A 15,423-nucleotide genomic window follows, 5' to 3' on the forward strand; every position below is an offset into this window, starting at 1 on the left:
TCAGAAATCGCAGCGAAAAGAGCGTGGGATCAACAGGAGAGAAGTTACGAAGGAAAAAGCATCTGCTGAAAAATGTCGAAAACGCAGGTTCTCGTTTTTCGGCTGTAACTCTTCATACGTTGCTCGCAGCGTATTGGGACTGCGCTTAATCGTTTTCTCTCGCAAAATTACGTAGGAATAGTGCACGAAAGAATTTATTCCAGCACTTTTCAAAATCGCGAAAATTTTCGCCAAAAATGCAAAGGGGTTAGCCTTACTTTTTTTTCATTTTTCGACCAAAAATTTTATGGTCTCAGATTCGATTTGTGTGACCCTTTCCTGACGAATTGGACCCTCTGGAACTCAGAAATCGCAGCGAAAAGAGCGTGGGATCAACAGGAAAGAAGTTACGAAGGAAAAAGCACCTGCTGAAAAATGTCGAAAACGCAGGTTTTCGTTTTTCGGCTGTAATTCTTCATACGTTGCTCGCAGCGTATTGGGACTGCGCCTAATGGTTTTCTCTCGCAAAATCACGTAGGAATAGTGCACGAAAGAATTTATTCCAGCACTTTTCAAAATCGCGAAAATTTTCGCCAAAAATGCAAAGGGGTTAGCCTTACTTTTTTTCTGGGCAAAAAACTTTTGGTCTCAGATTTGATTTAGATGACCCTTTCCTGACGAATTGGACCCTCAGGAACCCGGAAATCGCAGCGAAAAGAGCGTGGGATCAACAGGAGAGGAGTTACGAAGGAAAAAGCACCTGCTGAAAAATGTCGAAAACGCAGGTTCTCGTTTTTCGGCTGTAACTCTTCATACGTTGCTCGCAGCGTATTGGGACTGCGCCTAATCGTTTCCTCTCGCAAAATTACGTAGGAATAGCGCACGAAAGAATTTATTCCAGCACTTTTCAAAATTGCGAAAATTTTCGCCAAAAATGCAAAGGGGTTAGCCTTACTTTTTTTTTGGGCAAAAAACTTTTGGTCTCACATTTGATTGAGATGACCCTTTCCTGACGAATTGGACCCTCTGGAACTCAGAAATCGCAGCGAAAAGAGCGTGGGATCAACAGGAGAGAAGTTACGAAGGAAAAAGCACCTGCTGAAAAATGTCGAAAACGCAGGTTCTCGTTTTTCGGCTGTAACTCTTCATACGTTGCTCGCAGCGTATTGGGACTGCGCCTAATCGTTTTCTCTCGCAAAATTACGTAGGAATAGTGCACGAAAGAATTCATTCCAGCACTTTTCAAAATCGCGAAAATTTTCGCCAAAAATGCAAAGGGGTTAGCCTTACTTTTTTTTTGGGCAAAAAACTTTTGGTCTCAGATTCGATTTAGATGACCCTTTCCTGACGAATTGGACCCTCTGGAACTCAGAAATCGCAGCGAAAAGAGCGTGGGATCAACAGGAGAGAAGTTACGAAGGAAAAAGCATCTGCTGAAAAATGTCGAAAACGCAGGTTCTCGTTTTTCGGCTGTAACTCTTCATACGGTGCTCGCAGCGTATTGGGACTGCGCCTAATCGTTTCCTCTCGCAAAATTACGTAGGAATAGTGCACGAAAGAATTTATTCCAGCACTTTTCAAAATCGCGAAAATTTTCGCCAAAAATGCAAAGGGGTTAGCCTTACTTTTCTTTTGGGCAAAAAACTTTAGGTCTCAGATTTGATTTAGATGACCCTTTCCTGACGAATTGGACCCTCAGGAACCCGGAAATCGCAGCGAAAAGAGCGTGGGATCAACAGGAGAGAAGTTACGAAGGAAAAAGCACCTGCTGAAAAATGTCGAAAACGCAGGTTCTCGTTTTTCGGCTGTAACTCTTCATACGTTGCTCGCAGCGTATTGGGACTGCGCCTAATCGTTTTCTCTCGCAAAATTACGTAGGAATAGTGCACGAAAGAATTCATTCCAGCACTTTTTAAAATCGCGAAAATTTTCGCCAAAAATGCAAAGGGGTTAGCCTTACTTTTTTTTTGGGCAAAAAACTTTTGGTCCCAGATTCGATTTAAATGACCCTTACCTGACTAATTGGACACCCAGGAACTCAGAAAACGCAGCAAAAAGAGCGTGGGATCAACAGGAGAGAAGTTACGAAGGAAAAAGCACCTGCTGAAAAATGTCGAACACGCAGGTTCTCGTTTTTCGGCTGTAACTCTTCATACGTTGCTCGCAGCGTATTGGGACTGCGCCTAATCGTTTTCTCTCGCAAAATTACGTAGGAATAGTGCACGAAAGAATTAATTCCAGCACTTTTCAAAATCGCGAAAATTTTCGCCAAAAATGCAAAGGGGTTAGCCTTACTTTTTTTTCATTTTTTGACCAAAGAATTTATGGTCTCAGATTCGGTTTGTATGACCCTTTTCTGACGAATCGGATACCCAGGAACTCAGAAATCGCAGCGAAAAGAGCGTGGGATCAACGGGAGAGAAGTTACGAAGGAAAAAGCACCTGCTGAAAAATGTCGAAAACGCAGGTTCTCGTTTTTCGGCTGTAACTCTTCATACGTTGCTCGCAGCGTATTGGGACTGCGCTTAATCGTTTTCCCTCGCAAAATTACGTAGGAATAGTGCACGAAAGAATTCATTCCAGCACTTTTCAAAATCGCGAAAATTTTCGCCAAAAATGCAAAGGGGTTAGCCTTACTTTTTTTTTGGGCAAAAAACTTTTGGTCTCAGATTCGATTTAGATGACCCTTTCCTGACGAATTGGACCCTCTGGAACTCAGAAATCGCAGCGAAAAGAGTGTGGGATCAACAGGAGAGAGGTTACGAAGGAAAAAGCATCTGCTGAAAAATGTCGAAAACGCAGGTTCTCGTTTTTCGGCTGCAACTCTTCATACGTTGCTCGCAGCGTATTGGGACTGCGCTTAATCGTTTTCTCTCGCAAAATTACGTAGGAATGGAGCACGAAAGAATTTATTCCAGCACTTTTAAAAATCGCGAAAATTTTCGCCATAAATGCAAAGGGGTTAGCCTTACTTTTTTTTCATTTTTCGACCAAAAAATTTATGGTCTCAGATTCGATTTGTATGACCCTTTCCTGACGCATTGGACCCTCTGGAACTCAGAAATCGCAGCGAAAAGAGCGTGGGATCAACAGGAGAGAAGTTACGAAGGAAAAAGCATCTGCTGAATAATGTCGAAAACGCAGGTTCTCGTTTTTCGGCTGTAACTCTTCATACGTTGCTCGCAGCGTAGTGGGACTGCGCTTAATCGTTTTCTCTCGCAAAATTACGTAGGAATAGTGCACGAAAGAATTTATTCCAGCACTTTTCAAAATCGCGAAAATTTTCGCCAAAAATGCAAAGGGGTTAGCCTTACTTTTTTTTCATTTTTCGACCAAAAAATTTATGGTCTCAGATTCGATTTGTATGACCCTTTCCTGACGAATAGGACCCTCTGGAACTCAGAAATCGCAGCGAAAAGAGCGTGGGATCAACAGGAGAGAAGTTACGAAGGAAAAAGCATCTGCTGAAAATAGCGAAAACGCAGGTTCTCGTTTTTCGGCTGTAACTCTTCATACGTTGCTCGCAGCGTAGTGGGACTGCGCTTAATCGTTTTCTCTCGCAAAATTACGTAGGAATAGTGCACGAAAGAATTTATTCCAGCACTTTTCAAAATCGCGAAAATTTTCGCCACAAATGCAAAGGGGTTAGCCTTACTTTTTTTTCATTTTTCGACCAAAAATTTTATGGTCTCGGATTCGATTTGTATGACCCTTTCCTGACGAATTGGACCCTCTGGAACTCAGAAATCGCAGCGAAAAGAGCGTGGGATCAACAGGAAAGAAGTTACGAAGGAAAAAGCACCTGCTGAAAAATGTCGAAAACGCAGGTTCTCGTTTTTCGGCTGTAACTCTTCATACGTTGCTCGCAGCGTATTGGGACTGCGCCTAATCGTTTTCTCTCGCAAAATTACGTAGGAATAGTTTACGAAAGAATTTATTCCAGCACTTTTCAAAATCGCGAAAATTTTCGCCAAAAATGCAAAGGGGTTTACTTTTTTTTCATTTTTCGACCAAAAATTTTATGGTCTCAGATTCGATTTGTATGACCCTTTTCTGACGAATTGAACCCTCTGGAACTCAGAAATCGCAGCGAAAAGAGCGTGGGATCAACAGGAGAGAAGTTACGAAGGAAAAAGCACCTGCTGAAAAATGTCGAAAACGCAGGTTTTCGTTTTTCGGCTGTAACTCTTCATACGTTGCTCGCAGCGTATTGGGACTGCGCCTAATGGTTTTCTCTCGCAAAATTACGTAGGAATAGTGCACGAAAGAATTTATTCCAGCACTTTTCAAAATCGCGAAAATTTTCGCCAAAAATGCAAAGGGGTTAGCCTTACTTTTTTTCTGGGCAAAAAACTTTTGGTCTCAGATTTGATTTAGATGACCCTTTCCTGACGAATTGGACCCTCAGGAACCCGGAAATCGCAGCGAAAAGAGCGTGGGATCAACAGGAGAGAAGTTACGAAGGAAAAAGCACCTGCTGAAAAATGTCGAAAACGCAGGTTCTCGTTTTTCGGCTGTAACTCTTCATACGTTGCTCGCAGCGTATTGGGACTGCGCCTAAACGTTTCCTCTCGCAAAATTACGTAGGAATAGTGCACGAAAGAATTTATTCCAGCACTTTTCAAAATCGCGAAAATTTTCTCCAAAAATGCAAAGGGGTTAGCCTTACTTTTTTTTCATTTTTCGACCAAAAAATTTATGGTCTCAGATTCGATTTGTATGACCCTTTCCTGACGAATTGGACCCTCTGGAACTCAGAAATCGCAGCGAAAAGAGCGTGGGATCAACAGGAGAGAAGTTACGAAGGAAAAAGCACCTGCTGAAAAATGTCGAAAACGCAGGTTCTCGTTTTTCGGCTGTAACTCTTCATACGTTGCTCGCAGCGTATTGGGACTGCGCCTAATCGTTTTCTCTCGCAAAATTACGTAGGAATAGTGCACGAAAGAATTCATTCCAGCACTTCTCAAAATCGCGAAAATTTTCGCCAAAAATGCAAAGGGGTTAGCCTTACTTTTTTTTTGGGCAAAAAACTTTCGGTCTCAGATTCGATTTAGATGACCCTTTCCTGACGAATTGGACCCTCTGGAACTCAGAAATCGCAGCGAAAAGAGCGTGGGATCAACAGGAGAGAAGTTACGAAGGAAAAAGCATCTGCTGAAAAATGTCGAAAACGCAGGTTCTCGTTTTTCGGCTGTAACTCTTCATACGTTGCTCGCAGCGTATTGGGACTGCGCTTAATCGTTTTCTCTCGCAAAATTACGTAGGAATAGTGCACGAAAGAATTTATTCCAGCACTTTACAAAATCGCGAAAATTTTCGCCAAAAATGCGAAGGGGTTAGCCTTACTTTTTTTTTGGGCAAAAAATTTATGGTCTCAGATTCGATTTTTATGACCCTTTCCTGACGAATTGGAGCCTCTGGAACTCAGAAATCGCAGTGAAAAGAGCGTGGGATCAACAGGAGAGAAGTTACGAAGGAAAAAGCACCTGCTGAAAAATGTCGAAAACGCAGGTTCTCGTTTTTCGGCTGTAACTCTTCATACGTTGCTCGCAGCGTATTGGGACTGCGCCTAATCGTTTCCTCTCGCAAAATTACGTAGGAATAGTGCACGAAAGAATTTATTCCAGCACTTTTCAAAATCGCGAAAATTTTCGCCAAAAATGCAAAGGGGTTAGCCTTACTTTTTTTTTGGGCAAAAAACTTTTGGTCTCAGATTTGATTTAGATGACCCTTTCCTGACGAATTGGTTCCTCAGGAACCCGTAAATCGCAGCGAAAAGAGCGTGGGATCAACAGGAGAGAAGTTACGAAGGAAAAAGCACCTGCTGAAAAATGTCGAAAACGCAGGTTTTCGTTTTTCGGCTGTAACTCTTCATACGTTGCTCGCAGCGTATTGGGACTGCGCCTAATCGTTTTCTCTCGCAAAATTACGTAGGAATAGTGCACGAAAGAATTCATTCCAGCACTTTTCAAAATCGCGAAAATTTTCGCCAAAAATGCAAAGGGGTTAGCCTTACTTTTTTTTTGGGCAAAAAGTTTTGGTCTCAGATTCGATTTAGATGACCCTTTCCTGACGAATTGGACCCTCAGGAACCCGGAAATCGCAGCGAAAAGAGCGTGGGATCAACAGGAGAGAAGTTACGAAGGAAAAAGCACCTGCTGAAAAATGTCGAAAACGCAGGTTCTCGTTTTTCGGCTGTAACTCTTCATACGTTGCTCGCAGCGTATTGGGACTGCGCCTAATCGTTTTCTCTCGCAAAATTACGTAGGAATAGTGCACGAAAGAATTCATTCCAGCACTTTTCAAAATCGCGAAAATTTTCGCCAAAAATGCAAAGGGGTTAGCCTTACTTTTTTTTTGGGTAAAAAACTTTTGGTCTCAGATTCGATTTAGATGACCCTTTCCTGACGAATTGGACCCTCTGGAACACAGAAATCGCAGCGAAAAGAGCGTGGGATCAACAGGAGAGAAGTTACGAAGGAAAAAGCACCTGCTGAAAAATGTCGAAAACGCAGGTTCTCGTTTTTCGGCTGTAACTCTTCATACGTTGCTCGCAGCGTATTGCGACTGCGCCTAATCGTTTTCTCTCGCAAAATTACGTAGGAATAGTGCACGAAAGAATTTATTCCAGCACTTTTCAAAATCGCGAAAATTTTCGCCAAAAATGCAAAGGGGTTAGCCTTACTTTTTTTTTCATTTTTCGACCAAAAATTTTATGGTCTCAGATTCGATTTGTATGACCCTTTCCTGACGAATTGGACCCTCTAGAACTCAGAAATCGCAGCGAAAAGAGCGTGGGATCAACAGGAGAGAAGTTACGAAGGAAAAAGCACCTGCTGAAAAATGTCGAAAACGCAGGTTTTCGTTTTTCGGCTGTAACTCTTCATACGTTGCTCGCAGCGTATTGGGACTGCGCCTAATGGTTTTCTCTCGCAAAATTACGTAGGAATAGTGCACGAAAGAATTTATTCCAGCACTTTTCAAAATCGCGAAAATTTTCGCCAAAAATGCAAAGGGGTTAGCCTTACTTTTTTTTTGGGTAAAAAACTTTTGGTCTCAGATTCGATTTAGATGACCCTTTCCTGACGAATTGGACCCTCTGGAACACAGAAATCGCAGCGAAAAGAGCGTGGGATCAACAGGAGAGAAGTTACGAAGGAAAAAGCACCTGCTGAAAAATGTCGAAAACGCAGGTTCTCGTTTTTCGGCTGTAACTCTTCATACGTTGCTCGCAGCGTATTGGGACTGCGCCTAATCGTTTTCTCTCGCAAAATTACGTAGGAATAGTTTACGAAAGAATTTATTCCAGCACTTTTCAAAATCGCGAAAATTTTCGCCAAAAATGCAAAGGGGTTAGCCTTACTTTTTTTTCATTTTTCGACCAAAAATTTTATGGTCTCAGATTCGATTTGTATGACCCTTTTCTGACGAATTGAACCCTCTGGAACTCAGAAATCGCAGCGAAAAGAGCGTGGGATCAACAGGAGAGAAGTTACGAAGGAAAAAGCACCTGCTGAAAAATGTCGAAAACGCAGGTTTTCGTTTTTCGGCTGTAACTCTTCATACGTTGCTCGCAGCGTATTGGGACTGCGCCTAATGGTTTTCTCTCGCAAAATTACGTAGGAATAGTGCACGAAAGAATTTATTCCAGCACTTTTCAAAATCGCGAAAATTTTCGCCAAAAATGCAAAGGGGTTAGCCTTACTTTTTTTCTGGGCAAAAAACTTTTGGTCTCAGATTTGATTTAGATGACCCTTTCCTGACGAATTGGACCCTCAGGAACCCGGAAATCGCAGCGAAAAGAGCGTGGGATCAACAGGAGAGGAGTTACGAAGGAAAAAGCACCTGCTGAAAAATGTCGAAAACGCAGGTTCTCGTTTTTCGGCTGTAACTCTTCATACGTTGCTCGCAGCGTATTGGGACTGCGCCTAATCGTTTCCTCTCGCAAAATTACGTAGGAATAGTGCACGAAAGAATTTATTCCAGCACTTTTCAAAATCGCGAAAATTTTCTCCAAAAATGCAAAGGGGTTAGCCTTACTTTTTTTTCATTTTTCGACCAAAAAATTTATGGTCTCAGATTCGATTTGTATGACCCTTTCCTGACGAATTGGACCCTCTGGAACTCAGAAATCGCAGCGAAAAGAGCGTGGGATCAACAGGAGAGAAGTTACGAAGTAAAAAGCACCTGCTGAAAAATGTCGAAAACGCAGGTTTTCGTTTTTCGGCTGTAACTCTTCATACGTTGCTCGCAGCGTATTGGGACTGCGCCTAATCGTTTTCTCTCGCAAAATTACGTAGGAATAGTGCACGAAAGAATTTATTCCAGCACTTTACAAAATCGCGAAAATTTTCGCCAAAAATGCAAAGGGGTTAGCCTTACTTTTTTTTTGGGCAAAAAACTTTTGGTCTCAGATTCGATTTAGATGACCCTTTCCTGACGAATTGGACCCTCTGGAACTCAGAAATCGCAGCGAAAAGAGCGTGGGATCAACAGGAGAGAAGTTACGAAGGAAAAAGCATCTGCTGAAAAATGTCGAAAACGCAGGTTCTCGTTTTTCGGCTGTAACTCTTCATACGGTGCTCGCAGCGTATTGGGACTGCGCCTAATCGTTTCCTCTCGCAAAATTACGTAGGAATAGTGCACGAAAAAATTTATTCCAGCACTTTTCAAAATCGCGAAAATTTTCGCCAAAAATGCAAAGGGGTTAGCCTTACTTTTTTTCTGGGCAAAAAACTTTTGGTCTCAGATTTGATTTAGATGACCCTTTCCTGACGAATTGGACCCTCAGGAACCCGGAAATCGCAGCGAAAAGAGCGTGGGATCAACAGGAGAGAAGTTACGAAGGAAAAAGCACCTGCTGAAAAATGTCGAAAACGCAGGTTCTCGTTTTTCGGCTGTAACTCTTCATACGTTGCTCGCAGCGTATTGGGACTGCGCCTAATCGTTTTCTCTCGCAAAATTACGTAGGAATAGTGCACGAAAGAATTCATTCCAGCACTTTTCAAAATCGCGAAAATTTTCGCCAAAAATGCAAAGGGGTTAGCCTTACTTTTTTTTTGGGTAAAAAACTTTTGGTCTCAGATTCGATTTAGATGACCCTTTCCTGACGAATTGGACCCTCTGGAACACAGAAATCGCAGCGAAAAGAGCGTGGGATCAACAGGAGAGAAGTTACGAAGGAAAAAGCACCTGCTGAAAAATGTCGAAAACGCAGGTTCTCGTTTTTCGGCTGTAACTCTTCATACGTTGCTCGCAGCGTATTGGGACTGCGCCTAATCGTTTTCTCTCGCAAAATTACGTAGGAATAGTGCACGAAAGAATTCATTCCAGCACTTTTCAAAATCGCGAAAATTTTCGCCAAAAATGCAAAGGGGTTAGCCTTACTTTTTTTTTGGGCAAAAAGTTTTGGTCTCAGATTCGATTTAGATGACCCTTTCCTGACGAATTGGACCCTCAGGAACCCGGAAATCGCAGCGAAAAGAGCGTGGGATCAACAGGAGAGAAGTTACGAAGGAAAAAGCACCTGCTGAAAAATGTCGAAAACGCAGGTTCTCGTTTTTCGGCTGTAACTCTTCATACGTTGCTCGCAGCGTATTGGGACTGCGCCTAATCGTTTTCTCTCGCAAAATTACGTAGGAATAGTGCACGAAAGAATTCATTCCAGCACTTTTCAAAATCGCGAAAATTTTCGCCAAAAATGCAAAGGGGTTAGCCTTACTTTTTTTTTGGGTAAAAAACTTTTGGTCTCAGATTCGATTTAGATGACCCTTTTCTGACGAATTGGACCCTCTGGAACACAGAAATCGCAGCGAAAAGAGCGTGGGATCAACAGGAGAGAAGTTACGAAGGAAAAAGCACCTGCTGAAAAATGTCGAAAACGCAGGTTCTCGTTTTTCGGCTGTAACTCTTCATACGTTGCTCGCAGCGTATTGGGACTGCGCCTAATCGTTTTCTCTCGCAAAATTACGTAGGAATAGTGCACGAAAGAATTTATTCCAGCACTTTTCAAAATCGCGAAAATTTTCGCCAAAAATGCAAAGGGGTTAGCCTTACTTTTTTTTCATTTTTCGACCAAAAATTTTATGGTCTCAGATTCGATTTGTATGACCCTTTTCTGACGAATTGGACCCTCTGGAACTCAGAAATCGCAGCGAAAAGAGCGTGGGATCAACAGGAGAGAAGTTACGAAGGAAAAAGCACCTGCTGAAAAATGTCGAAAACGCAGGTTTTCGTTTTTCGGCTGTAACTCTTCATACGTTGCTCGCAGCGTATTGGGACTGCGCCTAATGGTTTTCTCTCGCAAAATTACGTAGGAATAGTGCACGAAAGAATTTATTCCAGCACTTTTCAAAATCGTGAAAATTTTCGCCAAAAATGCAAAGGGGTTAGCCTTACTTTTTTTCTGGGCAAAAAACTTTTGGTCTCAGATTTGATTTAGATGACCCTTTCCTGACGAATTGGACCCTCAGGAACCCGGAAATCGCAGCGAAAAGAGCGTGGGATCAACAGGAGAGGAGTTACGAAGGAAAAAGCACCTGCTGTAAAATGTCGAAAACGCAGGTTCTCGTTTTTCGGCTGTAACTCTTCATACGTTGCTCGCAGCGTATTGGGACTGCGCCTAATCGTTTCCTCTCGCAAAATTACGTAGGAATAGTGCACGAAAGAATTTATTCCAGCACTCTTCAAAATCGCGAAAATTTTCTCCAAAAATGCAAAGGGGTTAGCCTTACTTTTTTTTCATTTTTCGACCAAAAAATTTATGGTCTCAGATTCGATTTGTATGACCCTTTCCTGACGAATTGGACCCTCTGGAACTCAGAAATCGCAGCGAAAAGAGCGTGGGATCAACAGGAGAGAAGTTACGAAGTAAAAAGCACCTGCTGAAAAATGTCGAAAACGCAGGTTTTCGTTTTTCGGCTGTAATTCTTCATACGTTGCTCGCAGCGTATTGGGACTGCGCCTAATCGTTTTCTCTCGCAAAATTACGTAGGAATAGTGCACGAAAGAATTCATTCCAGCACTTTTCAAAATCGCGAAAATTTTCGCCAAAAATGCAAAGCGGTTAGCCTTACTTTTTTTTTGGGCAAAAAACTTTTGGTCTCAGATTCGATTTAGATGACCCTTTCCTGACGAATTGGACCCTCTGGAACTCAGAAATCGCAGCGAAAAGAGCGTGGGAACAACAGGAGAGAAGTTACGAAGGAAAAAGCATCTGCTGAAAAATGTCGAAAACGCAGGTTCTCGTTTTTCGGCTGTAACTCTTCATACGGTGCTCGCAGCGTATTGGGACTGCGCCTAATCGTTTCCTCTCGCAAAATTACGTAGGAATAGTGCACGAAAGAATTTATTCCAGCACTTTTCAAAATCGCGAAAATTTTCGCCAAAAATGCAAAGGGGTTAGCCTTACTTTTTTTTTGGGCAAAAAACTTTAGGTCTCAGATTTGATTTAGATGACCCTTTCCTGACGAATTGGACCCTCAGGAACCCGGAAATCGCAGCGAAAAGAGCGTGGGATCAACAGGAGAGAAGTTACGAAGGAAAAAGCACCTGCTGAAAAATGTCGAAAACGCAGGTTCTCGTTTTTCGGCTGTAACTCTTCATACGGTGCTCGCAGCGTATTGGGACTGCGCCTAATCGTTTCCTCTCGCAAAATTACGTAGGAATAGTGCACGAAAGAATTTATTCCAGCACTTTTCAAAATCGCGAAAATTTTCGCCAAAAATGCAAAGGGGTTAGCCTTACTTTTTTTTTGGGCAAAAAACTTTTGGTCTCAGATTCGATTTAGATGACCCTTTCCTGACGAATTGGACCCTCTGGAACTCAGAAATCGCAGCGAAAAGAGCGTGGGATCAACAGGAGAGAAGTTACGAAGGAAAAAGCATCTGCTGAAAAATGTCGAAAACGCAGGTTCTCGTTTTTCGGCTGTAACTCTTCATACGGTGCTCGCAGCGTATTGGGACTGCGCCTAATCGTTTCCTCTCGCAAAATTACGTAGGAATAGTGCACGAAAGAATTTATTCCAGCACTTTTCAAAATCGCGAAAATTTTCGCCAAAAATGCAAAGGGGTTAGCCTTACTTTTTTTTTGGGCAAAAAACTTTAGGTCTCAGATTTGATTTAGATGACCCTTTCCTGACGAATTGGACCCTCAGGAACCCGGAAATCGCAGCGAAAAGAGCGTGGGATCAACAGGAGAGAAGTTACGAAGGAAAAAGCACCTGCTGAAAAATGTCGAAAACGCAGGTTCTCGTTTTTCGGCTGTAACTCTTCATACGTTGCTCGCAGCGTATTGGGACTGCGCCTAATCGTTTTCTCTCGCAAAATTACGTAGGAATAGTGCACGAAAGAATTCATTCCAGCACTTTTTAAAATCGCGAAAATTTTCGCCAAAAATGCAAAGGGGTTAGCCTTACTTTTTTTTTGGGCAAAAAACTTTTGGTCCCAGATTCGATTTAAATGACCCTTACCTGACTAATTGGACACCCAGGAACTCAGAAAACGCAGCAAAAAGAGCGTGGGATCAACAGGAGAGAAGTTACGAAGGAAAAAGCACCTGCTGAAAAATGTCGAAAACGCAGGTTCTCGTTTTTCGGCTGTAACTCTTCATACGTTGCTCGCAGCGTATTGGGACTGCGCCTAATCGTTTTCTCTCGCAAAATTACGTAGGAATAGTGCACGAAAGAATTAATTCCAGCACTTTTCAAAATCGCGAAAATTTTCGCCAAAAATGCAAAGGGGTTAGCCTTACTTTTTTTTCATTTTTCGACCAAAAAATTTATGGTCTCAGATTCGGTTTGTATGACCCTTTTCTGACGAATCGGATACCCAGGAACTCAGAAATCGCAGCGAAAAGAGCGTGGGATCAACGGGAGAGAAGTTACGAAGGAAAAAGCACCTGCTGAAAAATGTCGAAAACGCAGGTTCTCGTTTTTCGGCTGTAACTCTTCATACGTTGCTCGCAGCGTATTGGGACTGCGCTTAATCGTTTTCCCTCGCAAAATTACGTAGGAATAGTGCATGAAAGAATCTATTCCAGCACTTTTCATAATCGCGAAAATTCGTACTTATAACACCAACGGCTGAAAGATCTCCAGTCTTGAAACCGATTCGAACGTCAATTTGACTCCAAGGAATCTGAAAATGCACGTCAAGCACAGTGCAGACTAAACAACTAAGGAGAAACCCAGAAATCACAGAGAAATATGTTCATCGATCGCAACTCTAGATGAGTTGAGTACCGTGATCGGGGACTGATGACAATGTATTATTTCCTCTAACAAAGTTTCCACATCAGGATCGTCAGAAAAGCATTTCAGTATTTATTCAATTTTCCCACATTCAGACTGTGGAAATTTAAAAAGAATAACATTTTACCTCCGCGATTATTGGTACCGATAATCATTACGTATAAGAATTGTGGTGCAGGAGTCTTTTTCCACTTTCTTGACTCTCATAATGAATTTAAATAGGAGCAGGCGAGTTTGTGTGTTTTCATTCAAGAAAAAGTCCTTCAACACTCACTAGGAAATACATTTTTTTTTATTACATACAGGTACTAATCTACCCTTTGAAAGAGTCGTTTGTTCAAGACGCATAATTAGAAAATTCATACATCAATTAGTTCAGCTTGTAGTGTTTGTTCACGTTAAAAGTTTCTGTTGTGTTACCCAAAGTGGCTCTGGCTTATCAAAAATTCAAACGCAATTCAGTTTCTGGTTTTTACACATACGAATTTTGATACTTTGTTCACGATATAAATGAGAGTAAAGGTTGTTTCAAAACTTGATATTCCAATGAGTGACAATTCTCGCTGAACTGTTTTGTTGGTAACAAATTTTACACTAGTCTTTCAGTTGCGAGTTATAGAAATACATGATTCAGTTATAATAATGAAGGGATCAATTGTTTTCCTCAAAACTTCAAATAATGTTAAACATTCGTAAATATACAATACTATCTTACAATAATTTATACAAGAAACATCTAAAAATATTGCTGTCAAACAATCTGTCACCGCGATTCTATGTGCTAACAGAGTTCGTCTTCGATGGATTCAAATTAATCAATATATTAGAATTCTCCGCCAATTCCGTTATGCTAACGCGGCCCCTCTGCCGGATGAATTTTGCAACAGCCTCTAGTTCTCCTGTTGAAATGTAAATAAACTTTCCTCGGTCATCAACGACTCCGGTAAGATTACCATCAGCTTGCAAATTCTGTATCCTCTCAATAACACTGACGGTCTTCATTCTAAAGTGTGCTGCCAAATCCTCAAGCACAACAACTTTGTTTACTTTTATATAGTCTATAAATTTAGTCAACAAATTCTCTTCTTCTGTATTTTCCCCATCCTCGTAGCCCTCCTCTTCAACGCTGAAGGCCTCCTTCATTTTCATGTACTCCTCGTACTCTCTTCTCTCCTTTTCTTCTCTAGCTTTCTTCTCCGCCTCCTCCAGTTTAGCCTCTTCCATCCTCTCTTTTTCACTCTGTTTATCCCTTTCCTCCTGGAGCAACTGATCTCTCTTTCTCCTCTCCTCTCTCTCCCGCTCCGCGGCTTCCCTCTGTAGCTTTTTTTCTGCTTTAGCTTCCAGCTTAGCCCTCTTTTTAGCTCCTAGTTTGCTGTCTGCCAAATCTATGTCCCCATCCTCATTTTCATCGTTCGCATCATTGCTGTGATCCGATTCGTTTCCTCTTCTAGCTTCAGCCGCGGCATTGCCTCGCATTCTTTGCCTCGCATTTCTAACTCCCGCCGCACGCCTTGGCTGTTGCCTGTGCGCCTGAGCTCCTCGACCTCTGACATCTGCTTCGGGTGTGTCTGAAATAAAAAGTAAATTAAAATCGGATTCTCAATACCAGTATACCAATTCTAACATCAGAATTCATTCCAAAAATCTTCTAAGAATTAACCTACGATGAGTATATTCGATATTCAAACAGCTGTTCCAGTTGCTTATAGGTTATGGTGTACAGCGATTTTTAAAATCATCGAAACGATGTCTATCAATAGTATAAAATTATTTAAAGATGATAATAATAACCACTTCAAATATTACCTGCCTTTTTCCTGGAAAATAGGGCCAGGATAATTAATAATACGACTAGTCCCGTCACAACAGTCACTAGCAGGAGAACGTCCATGATTGTTGTTGCCACTAGTCACTGGTCGGTAAAATCGAAAGAATGTCCGTTGAAAACGGGTTTCTGATGAAAATTGGTTATGTGAAATCAAGAACAACTATTTTAGCAAAGTTTGAATACTTTTAAACGTTTTAATCAACCCCCGCTTTTTCTTTCAACTCACAATTTGTATCTCAAGTATATTCTTTGACTGGCGTGGTATCCGGTGACGGCAAATGGTTGGAACGAGAAATGAGACCGTCGTCATCCGCTGACGTGTGTCATCTGTGTTTCATCGTCGGTTTCGTGTTTTGTGTTTTCCGTG

General features: G+C 41.8%; 1 protein-coding gene across 1 annotated transcript; it reads right to left on the reverse strand.

The window, feature by feature from the left end:
* Nucleotides 1-13,502: 13,502 nt before the first annotated feature.
* Nucleotides 13,503-15,420, reverse strand: LOC124307908 (DDRGK domain-containing protein 1). Its single transcript, XM_046770087.1, has 3 exons — nucleotides 15,283-15,420; nucleotides 15,035-15,182; nucleotides 13,503-14,796 (listed from the first exon to the last, which is right to left on the reverse strand). Exons 2-3 carry the CDS (start codon nucleotides 15,117-15,119, stop codon nucleotides 14,003-14,005), a joined length of 879 nt encoding a protein of 292 aa, XP_046626043.1. The 5' UTR covers nucleotides 15,120-15,182; nucleotides 15,283-15,420; the 3' UTR covers nucleotides 13,503-14,002.
* Between the last annotated feature and the right edge of the window lie 3 nt (nucleotides 15,421-15,423).

The sequence above is a fragment of the Neodiprion virginianus genome, chromosome 6 (genome assembly GCF_021901495.1).
Source record: "Neodiprion virginianus isolate iyNeoVirg1 chromosome 6, iyNeoVirg1.1, whole genome shotgun sequence".
Taxonomy (NCBI): Eukaryota; Metazoa; Arthropoda; class Insecta; order Hymenoptera; family Diprionidae; genus Neodiprion; species Neodiprion virginianus.

Bases quoted from the DNA above. Each gene is read 5' to 3' on its own strand.
- LOC124307908 (XM_046770087.1), bottom strand. From the start codon at position 15,119: ATGGACGTTCTCCTGCTAGTGACTGTTGTGACGGGACTAGTCGTATTA. The intron at 14,797-15,034 runs GTAATATTTGAA...TTTTTATTTCAG, and splicing joins ATTTTCCAGGAAAAAGGCAG to ACACACCCGAAGCAGATGTC.